Source organism: Thamnophis sirtalis, unplaced genomic scaffold (genome assembly GCF_051295495.1).
Source record: "Thamnophis sirtalis isolate CommonGarterSnake01/CBP01778 unplaced genomic scaffold, rThaSir2_p1.2 scaffold_4, whole genome shotgun sequence".
Classification (NCBI taxonomy): domain Eukaryota; kingdom Metazoa; phylum Chordata; class Lepidosauria; order Squamata; family Natricidae; genus Thamnophis; species Thamnophis sirtalis.
This window is the reverse complement of record NW_028261384.1, coordinates 85,198,410-85,216,231: the sequence shown is the minus strand read 5'-3', so window position 1 is coordinate 85,216,231 and position 17,822 is coordinate 85,198,410. Positions and strand designations below refer to the sequence as shown.

Genomic DNA, 17,822 nt, shown 5'->3' with positions numbered 1-17,822 from the left:
GTAGAATGGTCTTTTGTAAGTGACAGATGGAAATTTTGTCAATGTGCAGAGTTTTCATGCACTGTCCAAGATTTTTTGGTATGGCATCCAATGTGACAATAACCACCGAGTCAATCAGATCTTGATATTTGTGGTTATTGTTATCTATATTGATATTGTCATAAAGCATGAGAAGGCAATCTGTGTTACTTTTCCTAAACAGAGATCTAATATGACATTATTAATCATCTCATTGCAATTTGCTGATAAAGAAGCACTTTTGGTTTGTAACACTGTTTTTTGAATGGAGCTCCTTAAATTATTTATCATTTATTTATTGGTATCCCATCTTTATTATTTTTACAAATAACTCAAAGCAGCAAATATATCCAACACATCTTTCTCCTCCTATTTTCCCCACAACAACAACCCTGTAAGATGGGTTGGGCTGAGGAGAGCTCAAAGTTACCCAGCTGGCTTTCATGGCAAAGGCAAGAGTTGAACTCACTGTCTCATGCTTTTTATCTGGTAGCGTAACCACTAGACAAAACTGGCTCTATATATCCTCAATTTAGACTGGATCTAAACTTTTTTTTTTTAAAAAAAGACCCTGGATTTAAATACTATAATTCACAGAAAAGTATTCCATTTATTTTTAGTTCTTTTGGTTTTGACCTGGCCATGTTCAGGTTTAATGTTACTCTCTGTCTGCCAATTACCTGATCACAATTTAAAAACAGTAAATATGATCTTCAGTGCTATAAGATTAGCTAAATCTGCTTTAAATGATAAATAAGCCATAGGACAGAATGGGCAGAATAAAAATAAATCCTTATCGAATCAAGGTATTGTGCTAGATTGACACAATTTCTAACGCCCAATTGTTTCAACAAGAGAAACAACTGATAACCTTGAAAAATGAATTTTTTATATGCAGAATATTCAAATCACCTTTTTGAACTCAAAATTCTAGTTCTGCAAGTACTAGTTCAGCTTAGGAATGTAGCAAGGTGATAATTTTGAGGTAGTCAATAGGAAGAAAGAAGTAGCAAGTCACTTCTGAAATTGTTGCCTTGAACATTTCATATATTAGTCCAGATAGTCATCAGGAATCAAGACTAACTCGAAAGCCCCCTTCCCCCGCACTCAGTTTTGTTGTACTATGAATTGTGGATCTCAGGTGTTCAGTAAAAACATTCTAGGTATAACCTTGAAGTTCTGACCACACCTTAGCTATGGAGATAAGTCTTACAATCAAAAAAGTTATGGCTTTGGTACTTATCTTCAAAGTTAGCCACTAAATAATCATTTTATTCTTCCCAAGAGTAAAATATTGTCTTACTAGCAGCAGCAATAAATCTGTCAAAATAACTGAAGGGGAACAGCGGTTCAGGCAGTTCACGGAAGAAGAGTTTAAGTGCCCCAGTGATGACATGAACATCATCCCAGCGGCCACTATCAAGATCCAGATGCTCATCTGCAAAATTAATGAAAATTACAATACAATATATACATTCTCATCCCCATGTCCCATAGCACTCAAGGTAAAGATAACGATATCAGTATAGCCATAATTGATTTTTAGACCAACATTTATTCACAATCTTGGACCAGAGAACAATACAGTAATATTTACTCCAGAACCATGCTGAAGAAGAAAAGGCAACTCCCTCAAACGTAAGCAGAATGCACTTAGCTTTCAGAAGGAAGCTCAAATTCAGTTGCATCTAGACATCAACTTGGATTAGCTGTTGTTTTAGTATTAGAAAGTTCTGTTTAGATCAAAGTTATTCAACCTTGGCATACAACCTTATGATGTGTGGACTTCAACTCCTAGTCTGCTGGCTATGGAATTCTGGCAGTTGACGCCTACACATATTAAAAGTTGCTATGTTTCAAAAACACTGAGTTAGATATTCCTCACCTTGTTTTATCTAGTATATGCCATAACATGAGAAAGTGGCTCCAAGGGAGAAACTTAGTCAACTGAGGTTGATTCTTGACCCCTTGAGGACTGCTCTGTGCATCCTAGTATGTCCATGAGGGGACAGTAGGATGGGAAACATTTCTTTCGTTCTATTAGGCATTCTGACAAAGATGTTGATACCAACATCTCTAGGCAATGTCCAGATTTCAGGAAGTCTCTTATATACTCTTAAAAGTGTCCACTATACTATATACTATATACTATACTATATATACTCTATACTCTTGAAAGTATCCACAAAAAATGAACAAACTTGGGATCTTCTATAGGCAATGGACATTATTCCTCACTAACTATCCCATTTACTATCCCAGTCACAGTGGCTTACCATGGTCAACTTTGAAGCGCAAATTTTGTATTGTAGCCAGGTTACCGCTTATCCGATAAAGCCCATCAATATCCAAACCTGAGAGATAGAGAAATGGCAGCTATTATCAGTAGCTCCACAAGAGAAAAATAGGTGCAAAGTAACGGCCTTTTCTCACACTTTGCATTTATTTTGCTTCAGTACAAAAAACAACAGAACTTTTAATGAGTCACAAAATCAGAATGTAAATATAAATGTTATGGATTTTCTGATAGTTGTGTAATGGATGTACATCATAGAATTGAAGATGTGGGCTGTCTGGCCTCAGATTTTCAATTTAGGTTAAATGTAGAGTATTGCATACCTCTTTTCTCCACAGTGGTGATGCATTGGCTGACGAAGTTAGGCACTGTACTCTTTTCACGATCACAGAGAACTTGAAGAGCACATCCAAATACCTGATCTGAATTTAAATAACAAAAAACCCCATATCAACTTAGGCAAGAAAGATGGATCATATCGTTTTCTAAATGAATATCCTTCCATTTAGATGGCAGTATTGCCCTGGCAAGTGGTGGTTGAGCCCAGTGGTGAAATTCAATTCAACTGGTTCTGTGGGTGTTGCTTGGTGAGCGTGGCAGGGGAACGATACTTCAAAATCCCCATTCTCACCCCTCTCAGGGGGCAACCAGAGGTGGCATTTGCCGGTTCTCTGAACTACTCAAATTTTCCACTACCAGTTGTCCAGAACCTGTCAGAACCTGCTAGATTTCACCCCTGATTGAGCCCCTTATTACTTAAATGTTAAAAATATTTAAAATGACAACAAATGATGAACCAACTGTGGGCCTGATTGCACTCCAAGATAATTTTTTAAACAGCATTTTTTTTCTCTCCCGGGAATTTACCTTTAATGTAGCCTCGGTCTCTCAGGTACTGTAGTGATGGACGCTTCAGCAGAAATTTCTTGAGCACATTGCGGATTTTGTTGGAATCACTGTCAGAACTGTGACAGTGCCAGAAAGCTGCAAAGAGACAACTGGCATTAGAATAGTCAAATAGGGAGTGGAGCATTGTTTTAAAGGTATGCTGAAACGTTTCTTGAATCTTTCAAGGGGGTAAAAATTAGCAAAAAGAGAAAATGTAAGTTTCTCCCTCAAGGTTATTTTTAGAGGCTTTTTACACAGTGTGCTAGGAGTTCACTTGCTTTAAAAAGAAGTCTTTTGGAAGGATGTGCAGTCTTTTAGGCTGAAAGAATAAAATCAATTCACAAATGCCTTTCTACTCTGTGCCAAGACTATTATGAAATTCATGAAGTACATTCAAATAAGTAGAAATGAAGTTCAGCTTGAAGGAAAATTCACCTTTACAAATCTTCAAACATTAACATATAAAGGAAAGAGGATAGGAAAGGAAACAAAGTGTTTCTACTGTTGTGCATGGCAAAACTATTACTTTTAAAATATTGTGATTGCTACTTATTACAAATGCCATTAGTTGTATTTATTTTAGTTACATGCCTCTCTTCCTCCTAAACATCAGGAGCCTTATCAATATGGAGATCTTCTATGTAAATATTCTTCCTTTTCTGAGCAAGCAGTGCAATCAAAACTTGCAAGGATCCAGACTATACTGAAGATAATTCTAGCAGGCACTCTTCCTTAACCTTGTGCCCTTCATGGGTATAGAGTTAGACTTTTTGTACATCCCACCGATTTAGAAGAAAGTATATTAGCTATATAACAGAGTTTGCTCTATTAGGTGTTTATTTTAATCTTCACGTTCTAGGATTGTTTCTTTTTAATTCATATTCAAACCTTTCACACCTTGTAAAGAAACACACCCTATTTCAATATGTATGGCTTAGCATGCTACAGTTTTAGCCTCCTTCTTAGCCTTTTCCACATTGCAGTCTTCAGCTGCTGATCTGTATATAAACTAGCTGGAAATTAAACTGGCTTACAAAATTCCTTTCTGGATTTCTATCACATTTTTCCCCTTGGTCACACTAATAGTCAGGTGTTCTGTCTCCTACTTCTTTTCCCTTCCCATTCATGAAAGCAATGCCAATTGCTTTCATTTTTGTTGGCAAATCTTCTGTAAATTGAAGAAATTTTTACAACAGTTGTTCCTGTCACCTGGACTTGAAATAGAAATTTAGTTGAAATATTTGTCAATTTCACCTAGTTAAAAGGAAAAAAAAATTACAAAACAGGTCATCATGCTTTTTGCTATTTCTCCACTGAATCTCTTGAAAGCAAGACAAAACAAAGAAACAGCCTGCATTGCAGGTTGTCATTGGTGAAACTTGAACATTGTTTGTCAGAATAAAAACAAAGGTCCACTGTTGAAAACAAATATCAAGCAAATTCTAATTCAGTAACTACCTTTAATTTTATGGTAACTTTAAGTCCTCAAAAAAGATTCCTGGTTACTAAATCCTCTTTAAGTATTTTAGGTAAAAAAAGGGATTAACAAATCCTTATCCTGAAAAACTATTATAGTATCTGTGGATAAGTATGTTTATGGTATGGTTGAACTACTTAATCTACAAACATATGTGATGTTCCCATTTCAGTTTTCATCACATATTGAATCACTGTTGTCAACTCAGTTCACATACATTTGCCAACAGAGCACAGACCTGGATGCTTTTTTTCACTTTCTTTCTCTTTGTTTCCTCCTGTTTGTTCCTTGTGTTTTACAGTTGCTATATTATCATCCTCCTCTTCCAAAGGGAAATCTATACCCTGAAAGAAAGAAATACAGAACAATTATTGTCATACCTGCCAAAAAGCTAGAAGAACTGTGAAATCCTAATACTGCCAATCCCCCTGGCGATTGGTAAATAGCCCCCACCCCTTTTTTTAGACAGACAACAATGATAGTAGTAGCAAATATTCAAAGATCAACATATAAAGGAAAGAGGATAGGAAAAGAAATAAAGGGTTTCCTCTGTCATGCATGGAAAATTATTTTTTTTTAAAAAATATGGAAGGTTTACAAATGAAAATGAGAGTCATCTGGATGTTCCCATGAAACACCATGCATGAGGCAGAGCTATGGCAGAAAAAAAGCATCACTCTGTGTGCAAAAACCATAAAGAAAGTTTGAGTGTATGTTGAGTTCAATAACAACTTTTCCATACATTTATGTCATAACAGTTTGCTCATTGCTGAAGAAAAGGAGAAACTTTTTAGCAGTTGCCATCCCTTCTCCTTTTGTCTGAGCTCACAAAGAAGAAATTTTTTAAAACAAGATTACATTTGCAGGACTTAAAGCTCAGGAATTGCTGTATTCCCCCACAGAGCATTTAAAACTGTTCACTGTGGGGGGAAAAGGCTTTTCTAACAGAAAGAAAATACTTGTACTGCATTGGCATAGGGGAACTTTTTTTTTTAAAAAAAATCCTTCTGATGCTCTTAAATGCCCCTGATCTGCATGGAATTTACTTACATTCAGGAACCATAACATAAAAAAAATAACCCAGAGATTTTAACTTTACCATGTTGTACGTTGGAAGTAAGACATATGTACCCTTCCAGGTTCAACTCCCAGCAATGCCAGTTAGCACAGGCAATTATGAGAATTGCTGTAATTTAATAACCTCTGAAAAGGCTAAATATGGAACTATAACACATCTATATCTCTCTGCTTTGAGAGTTTAAGTGAAGGTGGATTGTACGTATCATCTTGATGACTCCCACCCTGTGCTAAAAGTATATGAAAAAGATTTCTGGCTCATTTGGGGTAGCATAGATTCAGTAAAAAGAGACATACCAGTTTGCCAATTCTATTACTAATTGCATTGTGCCACATGCTGGCAATGGAGTCCAAATCATGTTGGATCAAATACTCTGAGCCATCCCGTGTCTTCAGCTACAACAAAACAAGCATTTGTATGTAATATCTAAAAATTGTTCTCCACAAACATTGAAAATTGCTCTAATTTACCAAACTACACTTGCAAGTCTTCATAGGTTTTTAGCATTATTTTATGAGTGACTTAGGATAAAGCACATTGCATTTCCATAATAGTAATCCATATCAAGAATAACGAAACTGATTCTTTAACAGCAGGCTAGCTCTGATAAAAGATGGGGTGCTTTGGAGACCCCCCTCCCCATCGTAACTATAGGTTCAGGAGTTGGTTGCCTAATGTCCCTTAACATTTTTCCCCAAACAGTGAGTGTCAATAAGAGAAATGCTTTTTAATTTTGCCACATATAACACATATGGTCCAGGAATAGGGTAATTTTTTTCTTCTCTCTAAACTCTGGCATACTTGACAATGATGGCCATTATTTCTTACCTCCAAGACATTCTTTCTACTTGACCTGTCTTTGTGGGCCCAGGAAAGAGATGCTCCATGAAGATTCACTCTAAACTCTGGGCTACTTAACACAGAGGGATACTTCTAAATGGGCAAAGAAGAAAAGTAGAAGTAATACAAATATTTAGATTGAACCATTATTCACTGCCCTCCCATCTTCCCTTATCACATTAAATCTATCCAGTATACAAATTATTTTATTATGACTAACATCTTGCTTCCACCGACATCCAGATTTTTGGCCAAACTATGCTGTGTGAGTAAGATTTTAGTTATGCATACATATTTCTAACCAATTGGTGTTAATATAAATGAAAACAAAAAGTTTCTAATTTAAAGTAAGGTTTAACTGTTGGAGATGAAAGTTCACAGAGGCAACTATCTCTATCATTGTGTCCTCCAGAAATGTTAAAATAATACCTAATCACACAGCTAACATTACCAATGGCAAGATGGTTGGGAATAATAAGGAAAAAGTGCATCCAAACTAATATTAATTTGATAAGAGAGAAGGTATGGGATAGTTACTTTTTTGGCATAGTTTATGAAAAACATTTATCCTATTGTTCCAACATGCTTAAGGAAGCAAGGAATAGATTTAAAGATAAAAAGGGTCATCATTTAAAAGATCAAATAAATTTTAGCAAATAAGGAATTGGGCATACCATAGTAACAACTTGCAGGGTTTCCAAAAAAAGAGAGAAAAAACAATCAAATGTGTAAAATGAGAAAAAGTTTCTTCTGAAATTCCATATAAGGATGACTCATATGAAATTTATTATCATCTCATTGTTTTATCTGATAAAGAGGCAAGAAAGAGAACTTCAAAGCAATTTGGTATTTTTTAAAATTATTTTATATCCAATGTAATTGTCCAAATCTTCCTCATACTAGTTTTGCTTTACTCTTAACTATTGTGCCATATTATTAACATAATTACATATGTTCTTTTCTGAGTGGACATACATATTTAAAAAACTAATTTGTAAAAATTATATGAGACAAATGGAAATTTTATTCACACGCAAAGACAAACATATATTTCAAAGTCTGGAAATGCATTTTTGCTAACCAAATGCAACTGTGATATGAGAAGAAAAAACTCCTGAAGATACCTTAAGAATCGGGCAGCTTCATATAAAAGAAGACTGTTTTTAAATTAACTGTATTTGAACATTTGAATTTGTTCCCCAATTCTCTATGCTACTATAATATCAGCTGGTTATTTCAGAGCAAGAAGCTAAAGCTGAAAACTTACTGCACTGCTGGAAGATGAATGCTTGGAATCCTTGAAAAATATTAAGGCATCACCTTCCAAGACCGTCCATACACAGGTCCAGTTCTTCCTAAAAGAAGGTAAAGAAAGGACACACCATTGAAAGAATAATATTAACTGGGTAGGCATAAACACTGAAAAGTAAGAGTTTTTGAGGAAAAATAGTATAACTATACAAACATAGACATCAATATTCCCTTCCTCTCTCTCATCATTTTTCAGCACACATGACTCTTAATAATCAACACACAAAAGGAGTATGTCTCTATGATCAACTCAATCATGAAAAATAGGCTCAAAATATGCAAGACAGACAGACAATATATAGCTGAAGAATGAGAGGGAAACAGAATTAGCAGGCCAATAATTTAGTTCCAAATTGCTCACAAATAAATAAAAAAGGAGTGGGTGGAAAAGCTGAGAAGTGGGTAACTCTTCTGCAATGAGTGCCTTTATTCAGGGGAATGTACACCCATTTAGTTCTTGAAAACATGCCAAACAAGGCAACCGGCAATTGGCAAACACCTTCCCTTTCAACATGGTTTAAAGCAGCTTTTAATTTTACTAATTATTTGCTTTATTTAAATTCAAATAAATGCATACTTTTACTTAATTAGTAATGATTTGTTAGTGAATTTATTAGTGATGCATTCTCTCCCCAAAAATATGCCTACGTTTTTGGAATGATGCTCTAACTTGCCTGCATTTTTCAAATAGTTTTACAGAACTATGATGCCCACCACACACTTTTGGTTAGAACCTTGCCTTTCATTTCAATGGTAATGCTAATATGTTTAAGGAAGATTTCTTTGAATGGAATGGGGGGGGGAGTCAATGGCTACCACTACTTTCCTTGTAAGTAGTGACTCAGGAATATGGTTTTATTTCCAGGTCTTCCTCATACTAGTGGCTAAAACGTATGCCACTCTAGAGGCAAGGAATTAAAATGCCTAAGAATTATCTGTTATCTAGGCTGCTATTGATCAGAGGCTTTGAATGACTGAACAAGGAGGAAGCAGGACCTTAGAAGGCAACATCAGCTGATCTATTCCACAACTGCAAGTGCTTATTGTTCTAGTTTTTTTTAAAAAAACCTATATTTTTAATAGAGTAATTCCAATTCCAAGCAAGAAAAAAAGTACTATTCCAAACTTCCTTCTTGCGAATCCCTACATCAGAAAAGTCTGAAATTAAGTTCACAAACATACACAACAGCTCCTCTTACCTCAGGCGTTTCCCTTTATCAGCAGTTCTTGTCCGATACAACATCCCAGCTTTCTCAAGAGATTTCAGCTGGGAAGGTGGAGGAAAAGAAATGACAATTAAATCTTGTCCTAGTTGCTGGGGAAAATCATCAGAGCAAATTAATTATCAGAGCAAAGGATGACTGCTATTAGATAGGGACAGTTGTAGCTGAATAGCGACAACCTTATATACCATTGAAGATTGCTTCTAAACAAATCCAAAGTCACTGGGGGGGGGGATAAGCTCTCACTTCCCAAGCATGCTTATCTTCATTTGGCTTAGGCCACTGTAAATTTAAGAAATAAATCTAGGAATTAAGGCAATACAATACCTCAAGTATTGTCTAAATTAATCCAGGGGGTAGGAAAGATACTAAAACTTGGGAGCCAAATTGGTAGACATTTTATATTTGCATTTTCAAACTGATTAAAATAGGAGCTCTTTTCACCTTCCTTAGAGAGAAAATAATTCTAGAGTTTCTTCTACTGCAGTGAGGCTTGAATGCTTGCTTATAATTTAAGGAAATAAGATCAGGAAATGGGCAGTGTGGAAACTGTAACTGCAGGAACTAAGTGGCTGTTTGAAAGTGGCAGCTTTTTGGCCATCCTACTCCCATCATTCCTTCCATCTTTCCAAAAGGTTCTCCTTGTTCAAAGTATGCAAAGGATCAGGAGAACCTTTGGCTTCTCCGTTTAATTTATTTATCAAAACACCACTTTAGATCTGCCATTAGCAAGCAGACACCCTTTCTTCCATACCTGCTCATCTTTTGACCCAGGGTAAACTGATTGGCTGGGGGGCCAACTTGCAAAAGGACTGCTGCCACGACTAGATCCACTACTGGTGCTCTGGCGATTGCCAGAAGTGGTCACCTAAGTATAATAATTTTAGCAGCAGTAAACAACATACAGGCACTCATACCACAGTTCTTCAGGATTATGATCTACTGTTTTATTACACTCAAGTTTGTATTTACATCTATCAATAAGTAACCCATTTTACCCCCTCTTACTTTCAGCAGATGAATTTGCAATACAATAGCAGAGTTGGAAGGGACCTTGGAGGTCTTCTAGTCCAACCCCCGTCCTAGGCAGGAATTTGTATGCCAACTGATTAAATTTTAGAATCTGTTTTACAGATTGGCATTTTTACTGTGTTCATCTCATTTAGTGACTGTGATCATACCGTAGATGCAAATGGCGGTTTGCTTAACCATGGGGTTCTGAATACATTATGATGGCTAGGTATACATTATAGAGTAAATCCTTTGTTCTACCTGACTACATTATTGTTTAAACAGCTCCGATTCTACCATTAGAATGTCTCCACCTCATTGTAAAAGTAATCTTTTACTCACAGAATCATAGGATTGGAACGACCTTGGAGGTCTTCAAGTCCAACCACTAGCCCAAGGCAAGTATCCTCAGATCTGCCCAACTGGCTTCCCAACTTTTGTTTGAAAACCTCTAGTGATGGAACATCCACAGTACCAAGAAGTAGGCCAGCCCATTGCTTAATAGTTCTCATGGTCTGAAAATTCCTCCTTGGATTTCCCTCTGTCTTTCCAAGATATTCTTACCATATCTGGGACATCAAACGATGTTTCTGGGGTGCCAGGGGAAGCACAACCCTGGTCTGCTGAAGGAATACCAGCATAGTCAAATTGCTTGTAGGATCCATCTGGAGAATAACCTTCCTCTGGAGAAAGTTCACGAGGAGAAAGTTTTGGATAGTCAGTTTCTGGAGTTGGTGGCTGAAAAAATATATATTGGAAAAGAGATCAATAAACAAAAACCTTTTCTTCCTTCTTAAACAGTTGAGAGCTTTCTTTTCCCGAGGCTTGAGAATTATGAAACAGCCACCCCAAAATCCAGTTGACCCCGGTCCTGCTGGACTTTAATAAGAAGCAGAATATCTGCATATACTCCAAGTATTAGCCCAGTTATAATTATGAGTTATGGGCCTAATCCCCACCACAACATATTTTGTTTTACTTTATTATTTTATCATTTTTCTTTGTATTTAATGTTTTTAATAGACCTCCTCATCCACTTACTCTCCGATTCGGAGATCTCCTAGTAAATGAAGGCCGCATCTCTGGAGGATTGAAAATTTCTTGGGGTGCCTCCCACGAAGTCTCACCGGTTGCTGCGTTATAGAAAAATATTTGCCCACTATTCTCATCTACATATTGATTCCACTCAGCAGATGAGTCAGGGCTGGGACAGTGAGAGTGGGAAAGACTCACACTATTCAAGGAAGCCCCAAAGGGAGACTCCCAAGTTGTCTGACCAGTCGCAGAATTGTAATAGAAGAAATGACCACTTTCAGTGTCGGTGTGAATTTCCCAGTTGTTTAAAGTATTGCTGAGACACAACTGGAATGGGGAATCGTTGACAGTGGTAGTACTGTGCTCCAACTGAAGTTCTTGTATGTTCACATATACTGGATCTGTGGCCACATCTTCAAGCAACTATGAAAACAATAAAGAAAAGTAATCCAACCACCTCATTGTATGAAACCTATCCCTTAACCAGCTCTCTGAATGGCTTAAACTTCTAGAAATTCCTGCCTAGTTACTAAGGATCTAATATTATGAAATCACACTTAAAAATGTAATAATTAAAAATAGTCTAATAAAGTCCATTAAAAAAGCCAATATAACAAAGACCAAAAGAAATCAGATAATATACAAGTTAAGGAAAGATATAAAAATGTAATTATTCCATACTCAGTATTTCTGCTCCAAAAGACATTTGTACAAATTAATCTTCAAGATTTATTAAATGGGGAAAATAATATTGGCAAATATCATGTCAATAATTATTTTGAGATGTAATGCTCCTTGTTTACAATGGCCTGACTTTTTATATTAACGAACAATTCATTAAACACATCCACTCCAATGTTTTTGCTGTTTCACTCAAAAGTAAATCAAACCAGCAATGTACTGCCTCTCAAATCTGTCACTGTTTCTTTTTATGAATCATTACATTTTTATTAGTACCCTTTTAACATTTCAAAAATAGAGTAATATCTACAGATTACCTCTTCCAGCTTCCCTTATTTTCACCATGACAATTGTCTTTAGCTTGGATGATCTTTAAATTGACAGTTAACATTTTCTGTAACATTGGAGTATTTTCCATCCAACCCCTCCGTTTTCACCTTTGTACTTGTGTTTTTTAACAGTACCTAGGTGTGCGGAACGGAGCATTGAACAGCCATATGGTTTTGCCAAAGATGCAATGTTTTCTCACCTACTGTCTTCAACTCTATTAAACAGTCAAACTGATTGATAAATTCCAGTAAATACTAGTTATACATTAAGCATATTGTAGATCTATAGCAAAGTTTGAAATCCAAAATAAAAGTTGGACAAAAAATATTTTATCTGGATTCTGCTTTTTAACTCTGATCTCCAGTTCTCTCTTTCAAATGATCTTAACTCAATTTTGATGCTAAGATTGGAATTTCTATTGTTCTATCTTGCATATGTATCTACTAAGTGTATATTTCTACATTAACTGCAGTGTTATGGCAATCTTGCCAAATCCAGTTCTTAGATATGCTGAACTTCTGTTCCCATAGTTGACAACCCATTATGTAAAAGAGATACAGAAGAGAAAATAGAAATTTAGATTATTTTCCTGGTCAGAAATGAGAAAGCATTTAACTGGCTACATGAAGTCTTTTTTCTCCCAAACTTTTCCTTTCAATATTTTTCCACCATTTATATTATGACAAAATAAATAAATAAACCAAACTGCCCAGATGAGGTTTAACTGAAATCACAGTTTACCTTTTGGTCTGGATTAGAATGAAGATCAAACGAACAAAAATGGAAAGATTCAAGCCCCTGGAATTTAATTTAGTGAGAATTAATATGATGATTACCAACTTCTAATGTGACTAAAATCATTGAGGGCTATGGTGTAGATCAGCCCCTGCTTAGGATCTTGAACAGTCTTCCTCAACCAAATGTATTCTTGATTTGGTGAACTCTTCTCCTAGTCATCTTTACTCAGTATGGCAATTTGTACTACTGGCAGAGAATGAAGAAAATTGTAATCTAGCAATTTAGAGAATACCGAGTAGAACGAATCTATAGAACAAAAGATACTAAAGAGTACAGCTTTTTTTTTTTAAAGTGGTGAATCAAGATTAACAAAGATAGCCACAAAGTCATGGATATAAGAGAATTAAGGCTTAGAGATTTTTGATATGGACATTGGACAGAGAAATAATACAATTCTGCTATATATTGGTATACAGAGAGGACACAAATTGCTTTCAACAGCAATAAGCAAGCCAACAAACTCTGAACTATATTTGAATGGCGAAGTTGCTGGTTTATTCTTGGGCTTGTAAGTACTGAGGATAGGAGATAAAAATAGATCCAAGTTGTTCAACAATTCAGTGCTACCAAGATAGGGTTGCCTGCCAAAGGAAAACCTATCACAGTGAAGCAGAATGCTCAATTCCATGGCTCATCAGGTCTTCATAAGTTACAATGTAGGGAACATAGAAACATTTCCCCAGATATAGTACCTACTACTTCAATGAATATCTGTCAGAGAGGATCTTATTCCAGACGTGGACAGAAGACGATATATCACAAATTATGTGACTGTTGCATTTGTTTGATATGTGTAGACATTTACATTTATCCCTGACTATGTACTGCATGAAAAGCCAGTTTAGTGCAGGGGTTAAGACATCAGGCAAGAAACTGAGAGGCCATGAGTCTGAGGCACAAAGCTAACCGGATGACCTTGGGCCACTTTCGCTCAGCTCTAGAAAGGACATAACATCAAACTAGTTCTGAAAACTTGTCAAGAAAACTGCACTCAATTCATTCAAAAATAGGCTGAATTTGCACAATATGGTAGACTAGAATGACATAGTTTGTAGTGCAACTTGCTGTGGGAGGTCAATCATCATCTTAGCATGAAATATTCAGGAACATCTTTCCCCCAAATGTTATTTGCTATATGCCTGCTGCTTTTTTCTCCAATTTCAGAGGATAGTTTTTCTTCCTGGTCTGAAAGAGCAAGTTAGGGCAGAAAAAGAGTATGTTCAAAGAATTTTGGATATTTGGCAACCCAACTGTTGATAATAAAATAAATAAAATAATAAAAGGGGTTATGTCTTTTCAGCCACAGAGTGGTTAAGGCAATATTTAGAACCTCTCCTGCTTAAACCCAGTCTAGATCAGCTGTAATCTGCTGAGGAGTACGTGTCTTATAAGTATTTTGCAAACCTTTAAAGACCTGATCATGTGGTAAAGGGAGGAATTCTTACATTCTAATTTCATTATTTTCTCTCTTTTTCTTTCTGTATATGCTCACAGCCAGTATTTCTCTCCCTTAGAATTACCATTAAAAGCTGGGTTCTGGGGAAAACACATTTACAGACAGAAAGGCATGAAGACTCCACATTTTACACAGGAGCGACAGACTTGAGATTGTTATGTATAACTGTTCAACAGTGTCCCCTTGAGTTCATTTTTCTTCATTTGCATAGAATGACAGTCCAAAATAACTAATCTGCTTCTTCTCTTACTTCCTGTAAAGATAACCAGCCTCTTAAACTATACCTTCTCCTTTACCTTTTGCATGCCAATTTTCTCCTTTTTGCCAATATTCTTTAAGAACAGAATGCAGTGACCAAGTAAGGGAGCACATAAACTGCCACTTTCTACATGTTTTAAACTAATAATCTTTGATCTTTGGTCACTCTAACTAGTAATCATAGAGATTTAGTTCAAAACATCTGAAGGACATCACGATTGCCTATCCTGTTCCAGCAAATTCTGTTTTGGTTTATTGGTTTCAAGTAGGTTCTGGCAATAAGAACAAATCATTGCCTTTCTAAAATGTGCATTTTAGAATGTACTGAGTTAAGAATAGTCATTCCTATCTGAACACCTTCTGAATTTAGCAAAGAAAAGAAACTGGGAAATTATAACCCCAAACATCTAGGGATGTTAGCCCTTCGAGATACTCCAGAGAAGGATACCAAAACTATGAACACTAAAGCTATTGTAAGGTATGGTAACAGACACTTGCAAACCTGAAATCACCTTCCCTCCCGCCTTTTCTTTCCAGAGAACCCTGGGGTTGGAATCTCCTTTGAGATGCTTATTCCAACTCCATTCCTCTATATTTCAGGCAATTATCTAGGTTGTGTCTCTTCCTCCTGTCTCCCAAGGCTATTCTCACATTTTAACACAGTGCATAATTAATATAAGAACTTTATTGCTACCAAGATGTAGTGATAGTCATTTAGCAGATAGACAAAAATACCGCTTTAACATTTTCACAATGAAAATAGGGAACCAAATATTACAAGACAGCATGTAAATTCATCAACATCATAATTATTATGTGGCATATTTAGTTGTAGTTAAGATATCCCCATTTTTTATAGAGTACTAGTTTGGTTACAACTATCTCACAAGCAGAAATACAATGTGTAGACAATAAAGATTTAGTGATAGAAAGAAATTGAATAAATGCATTACTACAGGGTAGAAGAACTTCCTTTGAGTTAAACAGAGACCCACTCTTGCAAGTTTTTGCTACACTCTTGCATTTTGAAAGCAGCACGATATTTCTTCACTAAGATTTGGCCTGAATTTATACACCCATTTCTGGTCCCTTCCTCTCAATAGGTTCTGGACAGTCTTCAAGCAAAGCTTAACAGTCTTTTGACTTAAAGGGCAATCTTCTACCCTTCCCATTGCCATACCTCAGATGAGTCTGATGTCCGGGATGATTTATGCCAGGAAAGTGAGCTAGGAATCCAGTCACCCATTGCTAATACAACCCAAGAAGATCAGTCTAAAGCTTAGAAGCAGTGCCTTAACGGAAGGAAAATGGCAGAGTGGAAAAAAAATGCTTTCTCAACCACAGGCCAATCAAGAGACAGAAAGCAACACAACATAAAGTGCAAAACAAGAACTCAGCCCTTTGCCTTTCACATGCTTCCTGTTGGGGTTTGTGGGATAAAATGGTTACTGTGGTAATGAGTTATATGTAATGTTCTTTTCTAGCATTTTGTGGCAGCTCACTAAAATCCCTTTTTCTTTCTCTACACTAATAGGAATAAAATAAAAGCTTACCTATGTATCAGAACACCCCAAAACTCAACTTTTTTTTAAAATGATGGAGCCCTTTGCCTAAATTTTAACTGAATGAAGGTAGGTTACAATTATTTAGTGAACCAGACTATGCAAGCTATATTAGTCTTTGAGATTATTTCTTATTTCCAAAAACTAGAAAGGGAAATTATTTTGCAGGGTGAAAAGAGGGGCAAGCTAGAGGACTAAGAGACAATTATAGATAGTATAGGTCTTAAAACCCAAATACTGATAGAAATCCAGAGATGGCTTCTCGGGCTTTAAGAGATGATGGGAAGAGAAATGTTGGCTAAATGTATTTTTGCGTTGTGATTATACAAGACCAGTTCTTCCAACAGGCAAACTGGGCTCATGCTTTAAGACATAGATACTATTTAAAAAACTGTTTAAAAACTCCTTTTTTTAAAAAAAAGGAGAAAACTGTGAGATGATGATGATGATCAAATGTCAAATGTGACTTTACTATTTTACTGTTAGATTTCTCCTAAGATTGGCATTGAAGGAATGGAGACAGAAAGAAGAAGTGCAACAGAGATGCCTAAATTAAGACATTTTTGTTTTTTTAAAGAATTGGTTAAATATCAGGTCTTCCCCCCCAAAATATGTTATTGTTGACCTGGTATGGCTGTAGAAACTGCAGCAATATTAAAAACTATGGGTGTAGTTTACAAGGCAAAATGCGTAAGAAATGAAATCATGAAACAAGGGCATCTTCCTAGAAGTTCAATTCAGGCTGGATAAGGCAGTTACATGAAAAAGTATGTACATCCCACTATTTTAAAAACTTTTTCAATATATTTTAACATAGATATTTGATCTTCATTTCAACAATACTGATTAAGTGGGATCTTGAGATAACCTATCATGCAACATTTACATGTTGTGATAATTGTATAATTTAGATAAACATAAAAGCAAAATTTGCAGATGGAAAAGATATGTTATGGTTATCACTACAGTTGTCTCAAATACCTAAAATTAGACTCAGATGTACAAGATCAGGTGCCAATAATTAGAACAGAAAGGATCTGGGAGAAACTTGTCATTTAAATCCCAGATATTTAGTTGGATTGCTCTTTGCTGTTGTATTGGATGTTATCATCATGTTTAGATTGAAAATGCTGTTTGGGGTCTTCAGAAAGTAGGTTGTAGATGCCTATAAACCTGGGTAGGAATGTTTAAAAAATTACCAAACAACTAGACACCAATCATTCCACAAGTGGAGATGATTTCCAACAACTGCCAACCAACTTAGGACAAGCCATCCCGACAAGTTCAGCTTAAGAGTAGGGTGAAAAATGCTGAAAGAAGTCTCTAAGGTCCCAAAAATTTCATTACATACACAGCTAAATCTCAACACTATTGCTGTGGATGATTGTACCAATAAAGAGAGTTGCACAAATTAAATCCACCTCAGAGATATGCCAGGAGGAAACCTTTGTCGTCCAGAAAGAAGATCAGAATAAGTCTAAAGTTTGCTCGTGAAAATCTAGACAAAGACTTCTGGAACAATATAATCTAGATAAATAAGGCAAAGATAATTGTTTGTTC

General features: G+C 35.9%; 2 protein-coding genes across 2 annotated transcripts in view; both read right to left on the bottom strand.

Moving 5' to 3' along the window:
- TMEM98 (transmembrane protein 98) overlaps positions 1–1,441 on the bottom strand; it is a 36,138-nt gene extending 34,697 nt beyond the window's left edge. Inside the window, exon 1 of the mRNA XM_087713258.1 lies at positions 1,322–1,441. The gene's annotated coding sequence lies outside the window, so the exon portion shown is untranslated. The remainder of the gene's footprint in view (positions 1–1,321) is intronic.
- ARHGAP27 (Rho GTPase activating protein 27) overlaps positions 1–17,822 on the bottom strand; it is a 45,309-nt gene that overhangs the window by 1,989 nt on the left and 25,498 nt on the right. The window contains exons 3-14 of the mRNA XM_087713252.1: positions 11,184–11,600; positions 10,707–10,880; positions 9,886–9,999; positions 9,108–9,175; positions 7,865–7,952; positions 6,586–6,690; positions 6,054–6,152; positions 4,918–5,023; positions 3,182–3,298; positions 2,638–2,736; positions 2,295–2,372; positions 1,322–1,456 (exon numbers count right to left, since the gene is read on the bottom strand). Of these exons, the coding sequence (XP_087569378.1) occupies positions 1,322–1,456; positions 2,295–2,372; positions 2,638–2,736; positions 3,182–3,298; positions 4,918–5,023; positions 6,054–6,152; positions 6,586–6,690; positions 7,865–7,952; positions 9,108–9,175; positions 9,886–9,999; positions 10,707–10,880; positions 11,184–11,600 (1,600 nt within the window). The remainder of the gene's footprint in view (positions 1–1,321; positions 1,457–2,294; positions 2,373–2,637; positions 2,737–3,181; positions 3,299–4,917; positions 5,024–6,053; positions 6,153–6,585; positions 6,691–7,864; positions 7,953–9,107; positions 9,176–9,885; positions 10,000–10,706; positions 10,881–11,183; positions 11,601–17,822) is intronic.